Source organism: Alosa sapidissima, chromosome 1 (genome assembly GCF_018492685.1).
Source record: "Alosa sapidissima isolate fAloSap1 chromosome 1, fAloSap1.pri, whole genome shotgun sequence".
NCBI lineage: Eukaryota > Metazoa > Chordata > Actinopteri > Clupeiformes > Clupeidae > Alosa > Alosa sapidissima.
The window spans coordinates 36,601,360-36,623,444 of record NC_055957.1 but is presented as its reverse complement, the minus strand read 5'-3'; the positions used below and the strand labels follow the sequence as shown (position 1 = coordinate 36,623,444).

The window sequence follows — 22,085 nt, the reverse complement described above, 5'->3', positions numbered from 1 at the left end:
CAATATAAAAAAGACAGAATTACACCTGGGTTATAATGAACTATGCCACTTCCCTGTGGGATACCTTTATTTGTTGAACACCTTATAATGTCAAAAGCATTATACCTTAAAATCCTGGTAGTCTCACAGATAGCTCACCACTCCTGTGATAGCATGAGGCAGGGAGCTATGATTCTCAAAGCACCTATATACAGTATTTTTTTGTAAAACAAAGGAAACTAACATTATTCATACAACATGCTCTTTACAATAATGGTTCATCGGTTATAAAAAGTATTGATTACATTTTTTGTAGAATTGAAAGAGAAAAAAAACCTGTTACATCTGAGTCTATGTACATCTGTCAAAAAAAAAAAATCAGCATTCGACTCATCCAATATTCTTTTGTTCTAAAGCAGTTGGTTTTATAGAAAGTTCTTATATTTTGATAATTAAGAGGAAATAATTGGATTATCTCACTGGCACATCATTATACATACAGTATGTATCACAGCCATAATATACAGTATGCCATTATAAAATGGCCTGTCAGTGTCGTAAATCCTTGGTTTTGCAGTCATGATGCCTCACAGAAAAAATAATGTGTACGTGTGGACGCTCACCTGGTAACCTGGATTACAGATTACCTGACCGAGCGACCACAGTTCGTCAGACTGAAGAACTGTCTCTCTGACACTGTGATCAGCAGCACCGGAGCGCCACATGAAACTGTGCTCTCTCCAGTCCTGTTCACCCTGTACACATCTGACTTCTGCTACAACACCGAGTCATGCCACATGCAGAAGTTTTCTGACGATACTGCAATTGTGGGGTGTATCAGGAACAGGCAGGAGGAGGAGTACAGGAGCCTGGTGGAGGACTTTGTGCAATGGTGCAAACTCAATCACCTTCAACTCAACACTTCAAAGACCAAGGAGATGGTGGTGGATTTCCGCAGGTCTAAGCCCACTCTGCTACCAGTCCCCATTGATGGGGTCAATGTGGAGGAGGTAAGCACCTACAAGTATCTGGGTCTCCACCTGGACAATAAACTGGACTGGTCAGCCAACACTGATGCACTTTACAAGAAAGGGCAGAGCAGGCTGTACTTCCTGAGGAGGCTGCGGTCCTTCAATGTGTGCAAGCTCCTCAGGATGTTCTACCAGTCTGATGTCGTCAGCGCCTCTATGCAGTGGTATGCTGGGGAGGAAGCACAAAGAAGAAGGATGCGGGGCGAATTGACAGGCTGGTAAGGAAAGCTGGCTCTGTAGTGGGAGCTGAATTGGAGTGCATCACTTCAATATCTGACAGAAGGACCCTGAACAAACTGATCAACATCTTGGACAATGAGTGTCACCCACTCCACAGCACTATTGTTAAGCAGAAGAGCCTGATCAGCTGGAGACTTCGCTCACTGCCTTGCACAACAGACAGACTGAGGAAGTCATTTGTCCCCAGGGCCATTGAACTGTTCAATGCTTCACTTAAGGGAAGAGGAGAGATAGACTTCTCTGTGTAGCACTGTTAGATTCAGTGCCACTAAGTCACCGCGCATGCGCGATAATCTTTCTCTTGCTTTTGCAGTCCAAGCACAGAACGTCACCTTCTTGAACTAAAGAAAATATTCGATATAACTACACATTTATAATTTCTAGAAATATCTATCGTGATAGATTTTCTACTTCTTAACTTTATGTCTCTTATATTGCGCACCAAGAAGATATTTTATTTTGTTTCAACACGAGAAGAGCTTCGGTGAGTTTATCTTATCACGGTTGTGAATGATATGTGAATAGTCAATCTTATGGTGAATTGGAGACCATGAAAGCTCACAAAAAAACAGTCGAAGCATTTACACATACAGACACTTTTATTTGCTGAATTTGAGTGGTAGGAGATCCACATTTTCTTTGGTTGTTTTGATTTAAAGTTTGAATGTAACTAGACGCGAATATGAACAGCTAATCTGTTCATTGGTCCGTGTAACGCTTTGCAGTGCTTTGTTCTATTTGCTCCATCCATCTGATCCAAATAAAAATGTGTTCAATAATCCAATTTTCAAATTTTTTAACTGGTCAGCAAATAGATAATTGCTGCTATTTTCTAAATGTCTCATTAGTCACGCAAGATAAAGAAAAAAACAGAAACTGGATTGGAAACAAAAGTAAAATTCAGTTAATATCGGATTTTTGCCTTTTTTTTTTTTTTTACCGTTTTTGTTGGGGTGAACCTCAAGCGTAGGGGGGTGACCTGATACATATTGGCGCGCGGTGTTGGTGATCACATTTTATCAGCGGATGTAGAGATGGAGGGCTATCAAACACAGTTCAGCTTGCATTAAGGTGCCAAGATAATGTCAGCTCGAGATCAGAACTTCAGATGCAGAGGGAGACATTGCTGCATCCTGATATACGTGTGTAGAATGTTCATGTTCTGGGAGGCTTTGGAGACCTACATCAGAGAGGGTTCAAGCGGAGTAGCCTAATCAAGGATCTTTGCCTACATGATCCAATGGACTTGAGCCGTAGTAGCCTATAGCAATGTAGGCTATTTGCTGTTGAAATTAATAAATGGATAAACTGATACATTAGGCATAGGCCTACTCACTGTTGTGTCTTCGTTTAGCCTAATGAAACCTGGTCTAGCGTAAAGTGTTAAATAAGCAAAAATGTCCCACGTCAAACAGTGCTTGGGGTAGCCTGTAGACTGACGTCTTCTGCTTTGGGGAATTATTTGCTATGGCATGGTATTCAAATATACTGTAGATATGTTCAACATAGGCTGAAAGTTATGTTTAACGTGCCATCTCCCAAAATCGGCGAAGTTTTAGTTATTCATCTCTAAAGTAATGCTAGATGCTGTTCTCCCCCCGGTGCTCGTGGTTCAGTCCAACCAAAAGCTCAAAAAAGGAAAATTAAAAAATTGACGCATCATTTCAATGTTTAACTTCTCAACAGAAAACCGTAACTGTGCTCAATTGAAAATCAAAATATGCAACAATCCCATTTACTGTGCCGTCCTAAAGAATGGATAACGGATTTTTAAGCCTATTTTTATATTTTTTCATGTGAATTCTGCAAATAGAACATAGCACTGCAAAGCGTTACACGGACCTTCATTGAACTCACATGGTGATATTAGCTTGCTAATATACTTAGAAATGAATGTTAGGTTGACAGTTAGTCGACACTTGTGGGTGAAATATGTATTGTTGTATATTTTCCTTGATAATTACGGGTGTATTACCGAACCGTTCTATGTACATACTGTCTGCTCAAGGTTGGTTAGCCGTGCTGGCTTACCAGTAATTTGTGCTAGCGATCTGCTTGTTGCAGCTGAGATGTAGCCTCCATTTATGGCAGTATTACGGCGTTATGCCTATTGATTTTTGATGCTATAGCAAAAGTTTAAATGAGATCTCATAGAAAAGAAATGTTTGATGGTAACACTGTTACACTGTTTCGTGTAGATTGTTTTTTTTTATACGGATAGAAGATTTCAGTGGATTCCAGACGAGCAAAGATGGCGAGCCTGTCCAAGATATTCAACGTGTCGACCGCCCAGCCTGCTGCAGTCTAATCAACTGCAGCAAGGTTTCTTCACCATCTGCGTGAACTTCGAGCAGCGCACACGGATTACAGATAAGCGTTCCTTCCCACACAAGGAGCCCAAAGGAAACTACTTTTGAATTTTCTGTTTAAACCATAAGGGACTTTTGCATTTATTTATAGTTCAACATTTTCTTTAATACCTAAAAGGACTTTTTCTTACTTTCCCAAACTCACTGAACTGCACTGATTGAATTGCACTTGCTCTTGAAGGGTGATTGATTGATACTGGGAAAGTGTTTATTTGTCATTTTTACAATTATACTGCCTTACATACACCACATCCATACATCATACATTCCTACATTTTACTAATAATTACACACATTTATTTTCTTTCATTTACTAAACTAAGGAAAACTGTACAAAATAAAGTGCTTATAGGTGCCATATCTCGGGTTCAGCTTTTACTTATTACACGGCTCAAGAATCTAGTAATCTCAGATGTGTTCCTTTTAACTGGTCCACAACACAAGTGCTACATCTGCATAGTCTGTCTGCCTCTTCACCCCCTCCATGTTTGGATACTGTCTGTCCACTAGCCACTTTTTACCACTGTCTTTCTGCCTCACTGTTTGCGTGCTATATTAGCACATTAGCACATATGCATAACCCCTCCCTCCATGCGACAGCCGAACTGTGGCCACACTTATACCTTTTCTTAAAATAGTTATATATATAGATATATAGACTTTATTCTTGCACTGTTGCACTGTTGGACTTACTCATTTGCACTATCACCATGACCACTATCACCATTGCACTATCACCGTGACACTCACTCACACAGAGCACCTTACCTTACTATACACAGAGAATCACAGGCTCAGTCCCTGCCTCAGTCATTGCAAGCGCCTCTTGATTGATTAATCACCACTATGTGGATACTGTTTTTAGAATTGATTTAGATTAAGTGTTAGTATAATTTGTATTTTAGTATATTTAGTATATTCTTTATCTTCTACAGTCCTTATTGCTTAGTTGTGTTTTTATATTATATACTTTTAATTACTTTTTCTGCTGTTAGTGAATGTGTGTGTGTGTTGTCTGTATGCTACTGAGACCTTGAATTTCCCCTGGGGATCAATAAAGTATCTATCTATCTTCTATCTATCTATATATATCTATCTATCTAATGCACTGAAAAAATAAGATATGTCTAAGAATGCATGCTAGTGTATTACATTTAGAGTCAACTGAAAGCTTTTTACTGCATGTGTAAGAATTAGTCAATTAGTAATGTATGTCATTTGAGTGGTTTGGGACCCTGTGTTGGAGTGTTGAGCCCCTGTACTTGCTGTGTTTGGGCCCCTTTGACTCCTGGAGAGTTACACAAGTTCCCTAAGTGGCATGTGTAGCCTCTAGTGGCTTCTTAATGCAATTACAACTGTAGTGATGTACTTTTTCAACACAGATAATATGACCTTGAGTATGACCAGAGGTTACATTACAACATACTGTAACATTACTATCAAACCAAAGTCATCTTTCCTATGCAGGTGACCCTATGCAGTATGAAAAAACAATGTATGGTGTAATAGCCAGGGGATGTCGTTCTTCCAGTGTAAACTATGCCTCCTGGTAACACAGAGCCTAGTAAGGGTCTCAGATCTGAGAATCAAGGTCTTCATCCACTGTATGACATGTGTCACATTTGGATGTTTGCAGAGTTGACTCATGTAACCACAAGGCCTAGCTTAAGCTATGTGATGTATCAGACACAATGCAATTCTTAGACTAAGGGTTAGTATTTCTGATTTACACGCCATGGATCTACAATATTGGGCATGCTATTTAAGTGTCTGCTGTAAAGCAGAATCAGGTAGTGGTCTCAAATTTAGGAAACAAGACTATTTTATCACATGTGTCATCTCCATAAGCATGTCTCTTATGGCCACTGGCTTACTCACAGGAGCGTAGCACAAGATCCTGGGCCCTATGCATAGGCAGTCCTGATGGGCCCCCATAATAAATATAATAAAATATATTCCAGACTTTTCAAAGGCCCTCCCTCCCCTTGGGGCCCTAGTAATCAGTACTGGTTTTACCCCAGTCCGACGCCCCTGCTTACTCACTGTCCCCTCTCTGCCACCCTGTTGCCAACCCCTCTGCCCTGAAGGCTCTCCTAGAGGAGAGGATGCCCTCTGCTGGCAAACTTGGCTTGTAAGGTTGTCTTATCGACATTGGCTTACCTTTCAATCATTCAAAGGGTTGCTCAGGCACTTACTAAGGTAACATTCTGGCTGCAGGTGAAATTCCCTCACGTTGAAAGTAGAAAAACAGTCCTGGGTTTGAAATGGGCCCAGGATGCTATCCTTACTTCCAATATAAGATAAAACTACTGTGTTGATCGAATGAGTTACGGGAATGTTATCGATCCTGGTTCTGTGACACTGACCTATGTTGTAAGTCCTGATGAGCATAGAACAGGTCTGCTCTTTTCCTTAGGGGGAGGGTGGACGCTGATTCATGTCCTGACTCATGTCCCTTCAAATAATGACAAAGTAAGAATAAATTATTAACTGGCAGTGACTACCAGACACAATCTGAACTAGTTTTGCAGGAAGTGTTTATAATGCTGTCCACTTCAATTCAATAGTTAGGCTAAAGCATTTTGGGGGGGGGGGGGGGGGGGGGGGGATCCTAACAAGAATCCTTTCTCAAAAACTTTAAAATGCAGTTATACAGTACAAATGGTTGAATTACAATCTAGTCCTTCAAAGAGGGTTCCAAACAAAATTGTGAACAATCCCAATGAAACTTTATGACCTTCAGTGATGAATAAACTATTTAAAAAGCTACATCCACCTGTAAACTGTGCATATTACAAGTGTAATTAAAGATGTAGATATTGCTATGGCATTGCATAATCAAAACGTGTGATACCTTTGTCTTGTTTGCTTGTTTGTTTGACGGGCTCTGGTGACTCACATGCTGTCACTCAGTGAGCCGCAGCTCTATGGGATGGTATGTTTACTCACACCTGTTATCTCCATCTCCAGAGGGGACCCTGATCGGATAAATATTCCTGCTGGAGCCTCTGGGTCCTCAGTATCCAAAGGCCAGAGTGTCAGACAGCATGGCCCCTCTACTGCACACGTTAGCCTCAGCACTGCTCCTGAGTTCTCTTGCCTATGCGGTGAGTTGCTAATTACACATTATCTGTGTAGGCTCAGCTGACCAGGTTTTTGGATCTAACACATTTTGTTCTCTCCTTTAGCAAACTCGTGGGGACTATCCTGCAGGCTGTGATCCACGTGATGGATTTGTAAGTATGACAGAATGAAAAATTTGCTATTTTCCAGTAGTAATCTGATTCTCCACTGACTCATATAGCAATTCTTCATACTCTTCATTATTAGTCATGTTATTCAATATTGCCATACAGAGTTCCCTGTTTGTCCTCACAGGGAACCTACTGTCCAACCACATGTGGAGTAGCAGATTACCTTGACAAGTATAAACCAGGAGTGGAGAAGGATCTAAAATATATGGAGAACATATTAGATGACATTGCCAACACTACCGAGGGGGCCCAAGAGAAGGTCAACTATATGAAAGACCAGGCAACACAAGCCCAGAAGACCTCTTCAGGCAAGGAGCCCTTAATGCCTTTCAATCAAACTGTAGAGTGCAGATCGATATTTATGCATGTTGGTCTAATGCCTACTTATAATCTACAGACCTCTACATCAAGAAGTCAACCAATATGTTGGATGATATTCTACGCTATGAGAAGACCATTGTGTCTCAGGAAGAGCAGCTATAGTACGCATTGTTGCCCTTAAATTCCCTTAAATAATCCTTCAAGTTGTTTATATATATATATATATATATGTGTGTGTGTCTTATTTAATATATATATACTTAATAAATATGACAATTTCAATCACATATACAAAAAAAAGTTATTTTGCTTAACATGGTTGCTTTTATTCCCTCTAGTGCACTTCAACAAATTCTAGACTCCACTACCAAGGACATGCTGAATCTTAGACAGCTGTCTCTTCAGCTGGAGCAGAAGTGCATGGAGCCCTGCAAGGAGACTGTGACGATCCAGCCCACCACAGGCAAAGGTAGGAACTAGACACAGCACCAATCGCTGTTTCTTTCTCTGAACATTGCCTTAATAAACCACCCAGATCATGGTTTGATGTCCTCTGCACAGATACTGTATGATGATGTATTTACCATTTATTCCACAGACTGTCAAGACGTGGCTAACAGAGGTGCCAAGGTCAGTGGCCTGTACTTCGTAAAACCAGACCAGGTGGACGAGGAGTTCCTGGTGTATTGTGAGATCGACAGCTTTGGCCGTGGGTGGACTGTACTCCAAAGGGTATGTTTACTGGATCGACACCAAACTCACTTGACCAGTACAAAATCAATAGTGATAACTTGGATTTTGAGGTCAAGGCAATATTATGTAATAGGATTCTTGTTCTAGTATCCATTTAGGAAATTAATTCAAATGATTTTAAATTGTTGCCTTGTATTTCAACCTCTAAAAGTAGTGCTGTTTTAATTTCAACTAGCCCTTTTATAGGCAATGAGGTTCAATGTTTTCTTTGTTCTGTATTTGTGTGTGGCCTTCAGAGACGTGATGGCAGTGTGGATTTCAACCGAAACTGGATCCCATACAAGGAAGGTTTTGGATACTTCTCTCCAGATGACACCACTGAGTTCTGGCTGGGTCTTGAGAAGATACACAAGTTGTCTGTGCAGTCAAGCATTCCTTACGTACTGAGGGTGGAGATGAAGGACTGGAACGGAATGACAAAGTAATTACTGTTTTCTCTGTTGGTGTTGGCTGGAGTCTAAATCTCCTTTTCTGACACCATTAATTGTTGAGCAGTTATTGTTTAACTTAATTTGTCCCTAAAATGGCATAAGAATTGTTTATTTGCTTTAACTCAGAGTAAACCGTGAACTTTGCTCCTCTAAGAACTGGGCCAAGTTATAACGATGGACATTAGTTAAATATTATACTGATAATGTAGTTTGCTGTTCCAAACCACCATGTATGAAATATGAAATACATTCTAGAATGAACATTCCTTTGAAGTGATGCATTAACATACATTACCTTTTCCTTCACAGGTATGCTGACTACTCCATGTTCAAAGTGGGCTCAGAGCAGGACAAGTATCGTCTGACCTATGCCTTCTACAGTGGTGGTGATGCTGGAGATGCCTTTGATGGCTTCGACTTTGGTGATGACCCAAGCGACAAGTTCTACACATCCCACAATGGCATGCAGTTCAGCACACCCGACAAAGACAATGACAAATATGACGGAAACTGTGCTAAGCAGGATGGATCAGGATGGTGGATGAATCGTTGTCACGCTGCTCATCTTAATGGAAAATACTACCAGGGTAAGATTTGTTTTCAAGTGATAAACATTGAGGACTCACAGTGCTGTACATCTGCTCGAATAACTTCTCTTTCTGGCTCTGTTACAGGTGGCCATTACTCAGAAAAGGATGCTGGCGAAAATGGTTATGATAATGGCATTATTTGGGCTACATGGCAGAGCCGCTGGTACTCACTGAAGGAGACAACATTGAAGATGATCCCCATCAACAGGCTGCATGCAGGAGGGCAGCAAGCTGGAGTCAAGCAGGTTGGAGATATGTAAGGGCCACCTCTGGAGACCTCCACTCGGACATTTTTTGTTTTGCACACTGTTGTTTTCTCTATATGATCATGTCGGTACAGAGCTGAGTTTTTGTTCGGATATGACCAATGAATAAATGTTTTCTGTTTTCTAAAAGCATCATGTTCTTTTGTGTTATGTGTCAAGACTGATTTTTACTAGTTGTTTCCATTAGTATGACTGATAGGCTACAGTGCTAATGCTGTTGGCAGCGGGTGTCTCATCTTCAGATGGTTACTGCACACAGTTTACATGTCACTGTGAAAGAGGTCTCATTTTCAGTGAAGTACATCCATATGTCCTCCTTTATAATGAAGTATTCCATAAAGAAACACTCTTTCCTCTTCCTTTCTGGTAGGGCAAAATATGCCTTATAACATTCATAACATGGGCAGCCGTGGCCTACTGGTTAGCACTTCGGACCTGTAACCGGAGGGTTCCCGACCAGTAGGCACGGCTGAAGTGCCCTTGAGCAAGGCACCTAACCCCTCACTGCTCCCCGAGCGCCGCTGTTGCAGGCAGCTCACTGCGCCGGGATTAGTGTGTGCTTCACCTCACTGTGTGTACACTGTGTGCTGTGTGTGTTTCACTAATTCACGGATTGGGATAAATGCAGAGACCAAATTTCCCTCACGGGATCAAAAGAGTATATATACTTATACTAACATTTGAAGTTAATAATTCACAAAATGTGTGAACACTGGAAGTACAATTGTGATGATATGTTCAGGAGAAATCTACAAAAAATGCATCATAATCCCTCACATCCCTCAATAAAGAAAAGCAGACTGTAAGACACAACAGGAGCACTAACAACATGAGGATAGGTTCAAATCAATAATACACGTCATAGAACAAATTCACAGAAGGCACAGAGTTCAAATCGCTCATTACTTCTCCTCTGTCCATACTTGTTTTCTCCTTCTATGCTTAATACATCATCATCACCATAGGTTTTCAGACCCACTTTTTGTTTGAGTAAGTGTTCATTTTATGATGTCTGTTTAGTGGGATAGTCTGTAAATGTAGTCTTATGTAAGTGTATGTTTGAGTTGCGTGTGGAGGTAGCTATGTGTGGGAGTATGTTTACCTCTGCTCTGGTCAGTTGCCAGTTAGACTAAAGTCAATATTGTCTTGTAGATAGAACATCTATTTCAGGACATCCACTTTAGGGAGACTGACACGATCTGAGGAGTTGTTTTTAGCTGAAAAGGTAAAACTTTAATGATAATACATTTTAAGACTGTTGCTAGCGCAGCAGTTTTGGTCAACGATTTCCAGTCCCAATATAAAACTTGATGGGCGTGTAGCCTTGTTTGTGGAAACCAATTTACCACAAATTGGACAGTGTACAGCAACATTAGCCTCCTAAGACCTAGCAATTCATTTTTGTCCTCTTTGGGGGACCTACCGTATTCTTCAGAATTATTGGCACCTCTGCTAAAGTTTTTGTTAAAAATATTTATTTCTTTATGGGATTTTCTTTTTTCTCAAAATTAATTTGCTTACCTTCAAGGTTGGATTTTCCTCATTTTTTCCACAATAAATCACCAACACATTGTTTTTATACTGGTTTTTAGTCAACTTTAGCAGAGGTGCCAATAATTCTGGAGGGTACTGTATATGTCAAGCACCATTTATGCAATTTATTTGAGTCCTATACACTCTCAAGAGGACATCCTGGGCTTTTTGGTGCAGTCACAATTATACATATGGGTGATTAACAAAGCACACAAACGTTCTTTTCAAAATGGTGGACATAGCATTTTCTCTTGATTTGGCAAAATAATGACCCCATTGGCTTACTTATACCACTGTAGTTGTGCCATCCTAGGGTGCCCCCACACTTATCTCTAGGGTCCATCACACAGGGCTCAGGGGGTCCTTTGTAGTGAATGGAGAGTGCGGTCGCCCCTCCTGGGCTAAAACCCAGGACTACAGGGTACCATACCTGCACCGTGACTGCAACGGCAAAGATCCTAGGCTCATTGGTATGGCTATCAGAGTGCATACTCACATGCAACAGCACTCCATCACAGAGCAGATCTCTGGAGGCAGCCTTTAAATCACTCCAGGGGCAACACTCCTTCCTTGACACATCTATACATGTAGTGTCACAAATACCATAAGATCCTATCAATGCAATATTATTAGGCTACATTAAATTAATATTTTTGGAAAAATGAAGATCCAATGTCCCCTGCAAGGGATATGACAAAAAAAAAAACTATAGAAAACGCAATTCCAGGGAATTACCAGTGCATGAAAATGCAAAACATATGGGGCTATATTTTAACGGTCTGAAACGGAAGTGTCTTTGCGCAAAACGCAAGTCACTTTGTGGGCGGATCTTGGGCGCTGATGCTATTTTACCAGCGGGATATTTGACTGTTGCGCCAGGCGCAAATCTAAAATGGGGTGGTCTGAAGTAGCTACATTAATCATGGGTGTGGTTTGGGCGTAACGTGCAATAAACCAATCAGGGCGTCATCTCACATTCCCTTTAACAACAGGCGCGCTTGTTCCATAGCTGATTGCTATTATGGTGGCATATTTGCCAGGCGCAGCCAGGAGCGTTCACAGCGCTATAATTTTACTGTTCAGTTAGGAACTGTCAGCTATTGATTTTTCCTCTTGACAAAATGTAATACAGAATTGTCACAAAGACATACTTTCCGATGTTTTGGGATCACTCTCACTGAATCATGAGATTATGAATGCATGGTGATATTTTTGCTATGTACAATGTAATCTAATATTACCTCTCTATAGACAATGCATATCTTCTGTCAGTTAATCTCTTCTCTCCCGTGCTGCCGCTGGGGCATTTGGGTTAAATGGCATCGGCATGCAATTCAACATCACGTCTCCTTAAGTCATCTAATATTTCCTAATTTATGTCAACACATCCGTGATTCGTGAAAATGTGTACGCTAGATTTCACATCTTAATGGACACCACACTGATTTCCCTCGAGTGGTAATATTTTTCTTTGAAATTATGTATGGTTTACCGAAATGGGAACTATGTTGTATAGATGAGTGGAGCAAAGTGTGCGTTGCGCAGCACAGGCGGCCTGTGAGAAACAGTTTCCAAGTTGACCTAACTTTCAACTCAGCACAGTATATCCCATTAACTGCATGACAGTAGGCTATTTACAATATTTTCTGTTAAGTAGAGTTTGTAAACACTTTATCATCAACTTAATGCACGCACAACATTCGTTTGAGCAGGAGAGAGAATGAATGGTGCAGCAACTACAGAAATTGTAGCCATACTTGCTGCTTTCTTGTACTATTTGCTGGTTAACAACTCATAAAAGCTGATTTAAGCTAATTCACTAACTCAAGACTTTAAGGCCATCATGGATATAAAACGTTTTTTGAAAATAACGAAAGGATGGAGGGAACATAAAGCTTGGAGTTATTTCAGATGGGCTACAACAAGGTAGGCAAAATTCTGGTGCTTAAAACCTTAGCGCAGCTGGAATAATGCTTAGGCTGATGTTAAAGCGCACGCAATGTTTAAAGTCATACATAACGATAAATTGGAACAAAACTAAAGGTAACTTTGGCCTTTATAGGGCTGTATAAAGTTGTCCAAATTAATAGCTCATAATTAGGCGTTGTTGTTGTAAATATATTGCATGTAGATGTTGTAGGCTACTAATTTTTTAGGTCACCAATGCACGAACAAAACCGGGAAATGGACAAATATTATCACGGGGGTGTCTGTAGATTGGTGTGCAACACATTCATTCACGCAGGCCCTCAAAATAGCATCTGCATTTGCGCCACAGACTTTAGACCAGGGAGTTCCTGGTCTGTGGCGGAATTGTTTTCTGAAACTGCAAAATATCAACAGTGAACGTTTGCGCCGGAACACGCCCCGTCTTTTCGCTGAACCGCCCCGGTGGGCGCAATCGAATTCCCTAATTTACAGGCGCGTACCTGTGGAGGGAAAATTCCAATATGCGCTGACTGCAAAATAGGAAAGACAAAAGCGCGAGTATACAAAGTCAATTGCGCTGGGACGCATAGAGCCCATGGTGTGAAATATATTGTTAAAACAGATGATGTGCTAATTGGCAACCAACATGATGAGGTTTAATATAGTTGGAATGACTGAACAGTTAAATAGGTGGATAGTTTAAAAGGTTAAATTATTTGCTAGGTAGATGAGGTTTAATATACATGTAGTTGGAATGACTGAACAGTTAAATAGGTGGATATTAAATGGTTAAATTATTTGCTAGGTAGATGAGGTTTAATATAGTTGGAATGACTGAACAGTTAAATAGGTGGATAGTTTAAAAGGTTAAATTATTTGCTAGGTAGATGAGGTTTAATATAGTTGGAATGACTGAACAGTTATATAGGTGGATCGTTTAAATGGTTAAATTATTTGCGAGGTAGATGAGGTTTAATATAGTTGGAATGACAAACAGTTGTGGGCAGAAGAAACAGTTGAACAGGATATGTAGTCTTAACAGAGCCAGTTTGTATGCTTAAAGCCTGAGACAGAGTACAGTTTAAAAGTTAAATGTAGATAGTGTAATGAATGTTGATAGACAGAAAGTTGAATGGATGTAGATAGGCAGATTGTTTAATGGATGTTGATGGATAATTTAATGGGTGGATGAGTGAATGGTTTGAAGAGGATGAATGGATAGAAAGTTGGATGGAATGTGCCTTATATCCTTGTAGAATGGAGAGACACAGAGAGAGTTGGCCTAGTTCAACAGAAAGCAGTTGATACAGGTGCAATCAGTTTAACTGGCTGGTTGCAGCTGGAAATTGATACAGGTGCAAATCAAGTTAATTAGCCCATTGTGATGTCATCAGCCTAATGTTAAGTCTATGGGGAAATTTTGAGTAGTTTTTAATTAATAGTTTAAAAAGTATAAAAATTACAAAGTTGAAAAATACAAAGCCCAGATGTCCTAAGTAAGACCTACGTAACATAGTTTGAATGAAGTTTCTACGTTAAACGGTTGAAGCTGCATTAACTGCGTTAGAAGAAGAAAAAGAAGAAGAAGAAGAAGAAGAAGAAGAAGAAGCCTAGGAAGAACAGTAGGCTACAGTGCATTTTCATGCACTGTAAAAAATACAAAAGAACATTTTGGGAACATTTTCAACCATAATACTTAAAATCTTAATATTCAAACTTTTTTTCTGGCTCATCATCATAATACTAATAGTAATTCATTTCACTACTAACAGGTAGGACAGCCCATCTTTGCCAAGAAAACATAAGCTTTTTCTCCCGTACACCAGATGGCGCATGCTCAAATATTGCTGACCTATAATCGCACATTGTGGCAACACACAACACACTTGTGCTTCCGGTGCATTGCACTTTCGTCTGTTCGTCGTTGTCGGTGTGTGTTTTCGTTAAAAAGTGTGTTTTTTTTTACGTTGTTTGCTTACTTTACGTGAGATTTAATTAAGCACGTCCACAGAATGGCAGAGGTATGTCTGTTTTATTTATCTGGAAAGAATCTGCTTTAGGTAAAAAAGCTAAGTTAATCACACTAACGTTAACGTTTTGCTGGCTAGTTGTTGTTTGAGTAATGTTAGCCTAAATTGCTTATTTCATCAGTTGCTATTGTAACCAAATGCCGGATATGTTGTTTCTTTTTTCAGGATGTTCAGAAACATTCGGTCCATACCCTTGTTTTCAGATCCCTCAAGAGGACTCATGATATGTTTGTGTCAGACCATGCAAAGCCGGTTGCACTGGACGAGGAAAGGTAGTTTTCTCCAACCTCCTAGATTATCTATATAAATAGCAGTAGTTTTAAAAACACGTGTCTTCATTCACATTTGGATGTCTGCCATGTTATTATGTTATAAAATGATGGTGATGATTTCTATTCTGTCCCAGCCACAAGACTAAAATGGCTGTAAAGTTGAGGGCTGAGTACGGTGCCATCCTTCACATGCCAGTGTTAAAAGAGGGAAGAGATAAAGACCCCCACACTTCAGATCCCTACAGTCAGGGCTACTCGGATCCTGGTGAGTTTTCTTTAACTACTTTTATTTTTGAGTAGTAGCAGACTGTAATTTAAATCCAATAATAACCTAATAATTTAACTACAGTGCTAGTAAAACCTTTATATGTAGAACAAAATAAATGGTTTCTCCTTAATTTGTTTCTTTTTTACCCTTTGCTCTTGCAGGCTTGAACCCAGAGTATCTAATAACAGGAACACATCCTTACCCATCTGGACCAGGTATGTGTTTGTCAGGTGATGTAATAGTAAGGTGATGAGGTTTGTGGATCAGATTGTAATTCTGATCCACACCCTCACCATCCCACGCAGTGCTCTTGCGCACACACACACACACACACACATGCACTCACACTTACTACCACCCCTTTTTGTAAAGCGACCTTGAGTTTCTAGAAAGGCGCAATATAAAACTAATTTATTATTATTATTATTATTATTATTATTATTATTATTTCTGTGTTCCCTCCTGAATGCTTGTCTTAACGCATCTCTCCTTTGTGTGAATTATTTTGTCAGGAATAGCTCTGAGTGCAGACACACAGATGCACAAGATGCCATCAGAGGGAGGAGTTCATGCTTTGGCACTGGCCTTGCCCCCCTCCCAAGCCAGGTATGCCCTCTACCTCTACATTTTTTTAAACCCCTAACCAGATAGTAAAAAAAAATACAGCATATTCTTCACTTGCCTTTTGCATTTTTAGATGTTTACTTGTTTATTGTGTAGAAACGCTTTCTGAAAGTATTGATCTTTTCTGTTTGTGGTGTGGTCTACCTTTCAGGCAAGATGTCAGTCGCACTGCAGCCAGTGTGGGAGAGATCCACAGGCATGCTGGGATGCCAGAGAGATCGATGCCACAGCATAGCCTGGTCAGTCACACTCAGAGTTCTTTGAGTTCCAAAGCATTAGCCTAAGATCATTCTCTATGCATGAATCCGTGTTCATCTCCAATACTTTGGCTGTGTGTTGTTTAGTGGTCTAACATTTATATATCCTCAAATAGGCTTTTGTCATATGTACGTAGCCCATGTCTTGTTTCTTTGTGCTGTCTAGTAATTTAGTAGTGGAATGTGGAATCTCGATTGAGGAATTCCTGTGCAGATGCTGTTCTTGCATTGCAATGACACGCTGCTTTCGAATGATCCATTTCAGTCCCTGCTGGAAGGTGGAGGTACCAAGACTACCACCATGGTGCCTAGGAAAGCTCCAACCATGCCCAAGCCACAGTGGCATCCTCCCTGGAAGCTGTATCGCGTAAGGACCTGCCCTAAGCCCTTCATATACTGTTATGTCTATTTTGTCAGAAGTTTGGTGTGTAATTGTATCAACTATCTCAGGTCATCAGTGGTCATCTCGGTTGGGTTCGGTCCATTGCTGTTGAACCTGGTAACCAGTGGTTTGTAACCGGATCAGCAGACAGGACTATCAAGGTTAGATATTTCACTGGTTTATTTCAAATTTAGCGTCTGTCCTGTGAAACGTCCGTTTGCTGGTTAGTGTTTGTATGACTACACAATACGAAACTGTCACTCAGAAGCGTTCCCACTCTTGATTGGATGGTGTGATTAGATCTGGGACCTGGCGAGTGGGAAGCTAAAGCTGTCTCTGACCGGTCACATCAGCACAGTGAGGGGCGTGGCGGTCAGCACACGCAGCCCCTACCTCTTCTCCTGTGGAGAGGACAAACAGGTCAAATGTTGGGATTTGGAGTACAACAAGGTACTAACACTTACTGCTCAACAGCCATATGCTCATTCCTTTCACGTGGTGAGGCTTCATGTTGGTTTGGAAATCTTTCTGTAATTCCAGGTCATCAGGCACTACCACGGCCACCTCAGTGCTGTGTATGACTTGGACCTGCACCCAACCATCGATGTGCTGGTGACGTGCAGTCGTGACTCCACAGCAAGAGTGAGATTTTCCCTTTAAACATTTTAACTCATTCTTGAGACTAGGGGCTTTGTATCAACTCGAAATTTGTAAATACTTTATAGAACTGTTAACATTATTGTATTATGTAGCAATACTACATAGTGTTATGTAGTATTTTCATGTTTGAGTATTTTTCCCCATCTTGATTGTGTTCAGGTGTGGGATATCAGAACCAAGGCCAATGTTCATACACTCTCTGGCCACACCAACACCGTTGCTACGGTGAAATGCCAGAATGCTGAGCCACAGATCATCACAGGTAGTGTCTGCTAGTGTCTTCTGTCTGTTCTGTTATGTTATTGAAACACACACCACTCATCCACACCCGGTCATTACATCACGTTTTTGTCAATACCACAGGAAGCCACGACACCACCATAAGGCTGTGGGATCTCATTGCTGGGAAGACGAGAGCCACACTGACCAATCATAAAAAATCTGTGCGCGCAGTCGTGCTGCATCCACGACAGTAAGTCAATGTTTCATCATATGTACAGAGACTCTTCACTTTGTTTAACATTGTACATTAATGAATGGCCATGCTGCATTGAGGAGCTGTCTGCTGGTCTGAAGTTCTGAATCCCTGTGGTTTCTCCTGTAGATACACATTTGCCTCTGGCTCTCCTGACAACCTCAAGCAGTGGAAATTCCCAGATGGAAATTTTATTCAGAACCTCTCAGGCCACAATGCTATCATTAACACGCTGGCAGTCAACTCAGACGGTGTTCTGGTATCAGGGGGTAAGGAATCCTCAGAGGGAACCTGTGTCTGGGCATCAGCTTACAGCTTGTCCTCAGTGGCCTATGAGAAAGCGCAGTAGCTGTTAACTCCATTGGTCTCCTCTTCCCTCTACAGCTGATAACGGCACCATCCACATGTGGGATTGGAGGACGGGGTACAACTTCCAGCGCATTCATGCAGCGGTGCAACCTGGCTCCCTGGACAGCGAGTCTGGAATCTTCGCCTGCACATTCGACCACTCTGAGAGCCGCCTTATCACAGCAGAGGCCGACAAGACCATCAAGGTGTACAAAGAAGATGACACTGCGGTAGGATCACTTTTTCTATATGTTTTATTATCAATAGTATTAAAGAAAATGCCAAGGTCTGTTATGTGTGTCAGTAATTTAAAAATTCTTTTATTCATTTTCTGCTTTCAGACCGAAGAAACACATCCAGTCAATTGGAAGCCAGAGATTATCAAGAGGAAGAGGTTTTAAAAGACAAACTAGTTATGAGGGTTTTTTTTCCCCCTTGCTTCATATTTCTTATTTCCTTCCAATTATGTCTGATGCTCTGGATGTATGGAGACTATTTTCACAGATATGTGATGGTCTTAAATAGAAAACATGACAACAAAAAACCTGTTTATATTTGGAATGGTTGGCATCTCATTTAAGAATTTGTTTTTTGTAAATGGAAGTGTGAGCTCCTCTCTCAATAAAGAATTCATTTTTTTTTGTAATTTGATATCTGAGCTCCTCTTTATTCATGAAAACCTCTCTACCCCTCATACGAGACCAGTCTCATACTAGTTCAAAAACCACTTGCACTCCTCAGTGTGGTACGGCAGACCTATGAAGCGGCCCTGCTGAACAGCCAGGAACTTTCCAGAATGTTTGTTCTTGATGACCACTGCCCTCTCGTGACTCTGGTCAGATTCATCCACCATAAGGAGCCATTCCTCCGCTCCGTAAGGATTTGCTTTGGTGTATACGTAGTCTCCATTAGCATCGAATCCTGCAGGAGGCACCGCAAAAGACCAGAGAATTAGAACATATCGTTTCCTTTTTATGGATACATTTGGATGGAAAACAGTAGAAACTAGGAAGCTATGAATAATGCTGGCTTTACTTTTAATAAAAACTTAGCATTAAATAAATATTGCATTAAAACATAGGCGGATGTCGTTTCTTTCCTAAAGTGATCTGGTCCCGATGAGTTTAAGTTAGCAACAAGGAAATTGGAACTGTTTTGTTTCACTGCTGAGAACTAGCCCTCCTCAGCCCAAGTTCAATTTAAGGGGCATTTAGTGGCTCATTTGTTCAGTGAAGAAAAAAATATACATTTATATAAGATATGGTTTACCAAGGTATCCATTGGTTACTATGTTGCGGTAGTGTTTGCAGCCACTGCCTTTGATCTCCTCCCAATAGCCGTTGTCACCAGGGCTGTAGTGGAGTTCCACTGTATTCCGAGTCTCACTTGCTGGATGAAATTTCTGTTCTCCTGTGGTAGAATTTTAAGGGGATGTGCTTACTCATGTGTTTAATCTGTAGTTTTTGAAAACACAAGTAAGTAGCCCAAAAGTGTAGTCACAGATATAGTTGTTGTGGATGTTCTACATGAGCAGAATGCTTAGGAAAAACTACATACAACTTGGTAATATTGAGTCCAGTATTTGCACTAATATTTAGTTTACAAAATAGTGATATGGCCGTGATCAAAATGAGCCAAAACAATGTTTGCTGAAACCTACCTGATTCCCGAAGGTATAGCTGAGTGAGAGCATGGCGAAATCCTCGACCAGGTTTTCGCTTAAGTCTCTCTCTACTTGGGGTGTTGTCTGGGTCATTGTTGGGTTCCTGAATGGTCAATACATTTCCAGCCACGAACATAATCTCTTCCTCCAAAGACTTCACACACTTCTCAAAGTGATCATCACTTTTGTCCACGTTCCTGATGAGTAACCAATAGTGCATTGAGGGTTGAAATACAGAGAGCTCAATCTGTGCATGCCTTTGATTGACATTTATAGCATGATTACAGCATCCAAATGTACAACACCAATCTAAACCCATATCTGTAATAATGAATATTACATTAGTTTGACAGTTTGACTATGACAATGTCTGAAGACGTATTCCACTTTGGCAGGCATCAATTTAGTGTGAAGATTTGACCGTAGGCCTATCCTCTTCTTGTTGCCTTGTCATTTGTGTTGCTCCTGCTTTAAATAGATTAACTCTACTGAATGGCTGAAGTGCTAAGTGTGTCACAATGACAGAGAGTAAAAGCTATGTGTGAGACCTCCCTTTGAATGAGTCAATACATACATTGAATTGAATACAATACATTGAAGTGTTTTCCCTTCCATTGTTAGCTCACCTGAAGTCCACCCAGAGCTGTCCAGCAGTGAGCAGTCCAAGCCACTCGCTGGCCTCCCAGTTCTTGGACACCATGACGGGGACGAGGGGCACCTGTCGCACGTCAGCATAGTTCAGCTCTTTCTTGCAGCTGCGGGAGGCCTGGTAAGCCGGGGTCATGAAGGGACACACAACGACTGCATCCTCCACACCAGCAGCCATACTGTGCACACACACACACAAAGAGAGAGTCGTTGAGCAGGTTGAGGCTTATGCTCCCTATTTCTAAGAAGAGCCTAATACAGTTGAAGAGTCATGCATGTGTGTAGAACCATACATCATTAGTTATTACTAAAGCATTACATATATTACATATAGGCTTTGCCCTGGACTTCTGAGAGAGCGAGAGAGCGAGAGAAGGAGAGAGAGAGAGAGTTATCAGTCAAATGTACTCACTAAACAAATCGCTTTTTAATAATTCAGTTGTAAGATTACTTCAGTAGGCTATCTGATTAAGTTGATTAACTCAGTCAGATTAAGTCAGCCCTCTAGTAGCACCATTATAAGACATAAACTGGTGGTATCTGATGCAAAGTCTGATGCAGGTCCTTCATTATATCTATGTACTCTAACTAAACAGGATCTTTATTGGTGTGTTGTAAGGACAGGACAAGTCTGAGAATCACAACTCACGCATCATTGATATTTCCTGAGACCCCTCCTTCAATATCCATCCACACTGTGAAGCCATCCTCCATGAGCCTGTCATATACCCTCTTCACCAGTGCCTGGTCATCCCACTGGTAAGAAAGCATGATATGATTGGCCATTTTGATACCACCTAGATAAAAACTGCTGTAAACCTGAAAGGCAAAATTGATTAACTCCAAAAAGCTATGGATGAAATATAAGGAGCATCGTATTGAGACAAAAGCCAGGCGGAAGTCACAAAGGACTGTTTGCTTGATTCTCAGATTTCACCTGTTGCTAGGTTGCAGGTAGCTCCATTGGCCAATAGGGATCTCTTCTCCATAATATACCTTTTCACAGCAGCCATTTTGGCATGAAAAAGTTGGGGATGACCGGTGTCTAATTACCTTAATTAAGTCTCTGTTTAGTTTAAGTGTAGCTGTATCAGAACCTTAATTCCTTAATTTATTCAACCTTTATTTATTCTCAAAGGTTCATTGAAGGTGGTCCTCATTCTCAGTGAAGCCGAGATTACAGTAACAATGAAACAACAAAATAAATAGTATAATAATTGTGGTAAAAGGTATAGGACTACAGATTAATGTCATTTGTAACACCTGAGTTCGCCACATATTTTCATGTCAAAATGGCTGCTGTCAAAAAGATCTATAGGCCTATTCATGATCTAGCCTAGTATGCATTAAGACTAAAATGTTATGATTGTACTGAATGTATTTTCTTGTTGCGACTGACCTGAGACAAGTTTATTTTGTACAAGACTAGGCCTAGCAGATACTTGAATATTTGGGTCCCAAATGACCAAAAACATGTTTCACACGTAAACCACTAGGAGGAGATGTAGGCTTTAATTACAGAACATATAGCTTGGTCAATTAAGGGATTTTGCAAGTCATGTTGTAAGCCTACATTTGGTTTATAATTGAATTGGGCATTTAGTTTGGATTTGTGTGAACAAGACAAGTGAACCTGCCTAAAACAGTTATCTCAAAGCGTAATGGTGATGGTAGCAACAGTGTACTTTAAAAGTAGATCACTGGTTGAAAACCTGAGTAGACGTATCCCACAATTTTTTTTTCTTTAGTAAATTAAACAAAT

The 22,085-nt window shown here is 40.6% G+C and overlaps 3 protein-coding genes across 3 annotated transcripts; 2 read left to right on the top strand and 1 right to left on the bottom strand.

The window, feature by feature from the left end:
- The first annotated feature begins 6,573 nt into the window (after positions 1 to 6,573).
- On the top strand, positions 6,574 to 9,366 carry fgg (fibrinogen gamma chain). Its single transcript, XM_042105827.1, has 9 exons — positions 6,574 to 6,726; positions 6,808 to 6,855; positions 6,998 to 7,181; positions 7,271 to 7,355; positions 7,533 to 7,663; positions 7,793 to 7,926; positions 8,184 to 8,368; positions 8,688 to 8,965; positions 9,053 to 9,366. The coding sequence occupies exons 1-9, from the start codon at positions 6,667 to 6,669 to the stop codon at positions 9,226 to 9,228; spliced, it is 1,281 nt and encodes a 426-aa protein (XP_041961761.1). The 5' UTR covers positions 6,574 to 6,666; the 3' UTR covers positions 9,229 to 9,366.
- A 5,192-nt stretch (positions 9,367 to 14,558) lies between these two features.
- Positions 14,559 to 18,663, top strand: plrg1 (pleiotropic regulator 1). The gene is made up of 15 exons (XM_042102578.1): positions 14,559 to 14,717; positions 14,892 to 14,998; positions 15,133 to 15,263; positions 15,428 to 15,481; positions 15,779 to 15,872; positions 16,042 to 16,129; positions 16,413 to 16,514; positions 16,598 to 16,690; positions 16,830 to 16,979; positions 17,070 to 17,171; positions 17,349 to 17,451; positions 17,553 to 17,661; positions 17,794 to 17,933; positions 18,049 to 18,242; positions 18,354 to 18,663. Exons 1-15 carry the CDS (start codon positions 14,709 to 14,711, stop codon positions 18,411 to 18,413), a joined length of 1,536 nt encoding a protein of 511 aa, XP_041958512.1. The 5' UTR covers positions 14,559 to 14,708; the 3' UTR covers positions 18,414 to 18,663.
- On the bottom strand, positions 18,485 to 21,164 carry LOC121717842. Its single transcript, XM_042102579.1, has 5 exons — positions 20,973 to 21,164; positions 20,302 to 20,502; positions 19,673 to 19,872; positions 19,282 to 19,422; positions 18,485 to 18,933 (listed from the first exon to the last, which is right to left on the bottom strand). The coding sequence occupies exons 1-5, from the start codon at positions 21,107 to 21,109 to the stop codon at positions 18,725 to 18,727; spliced, it is 888 nt and encodes a 295-aa protein (XP_041958513.1). The 5' UTR covers positions 21,110 to 21,164; the 3' UTR covers positions 18,485 to 18,724.
- Positions 21,165 to 22,085: the final 921 nt, after the last annotated feature.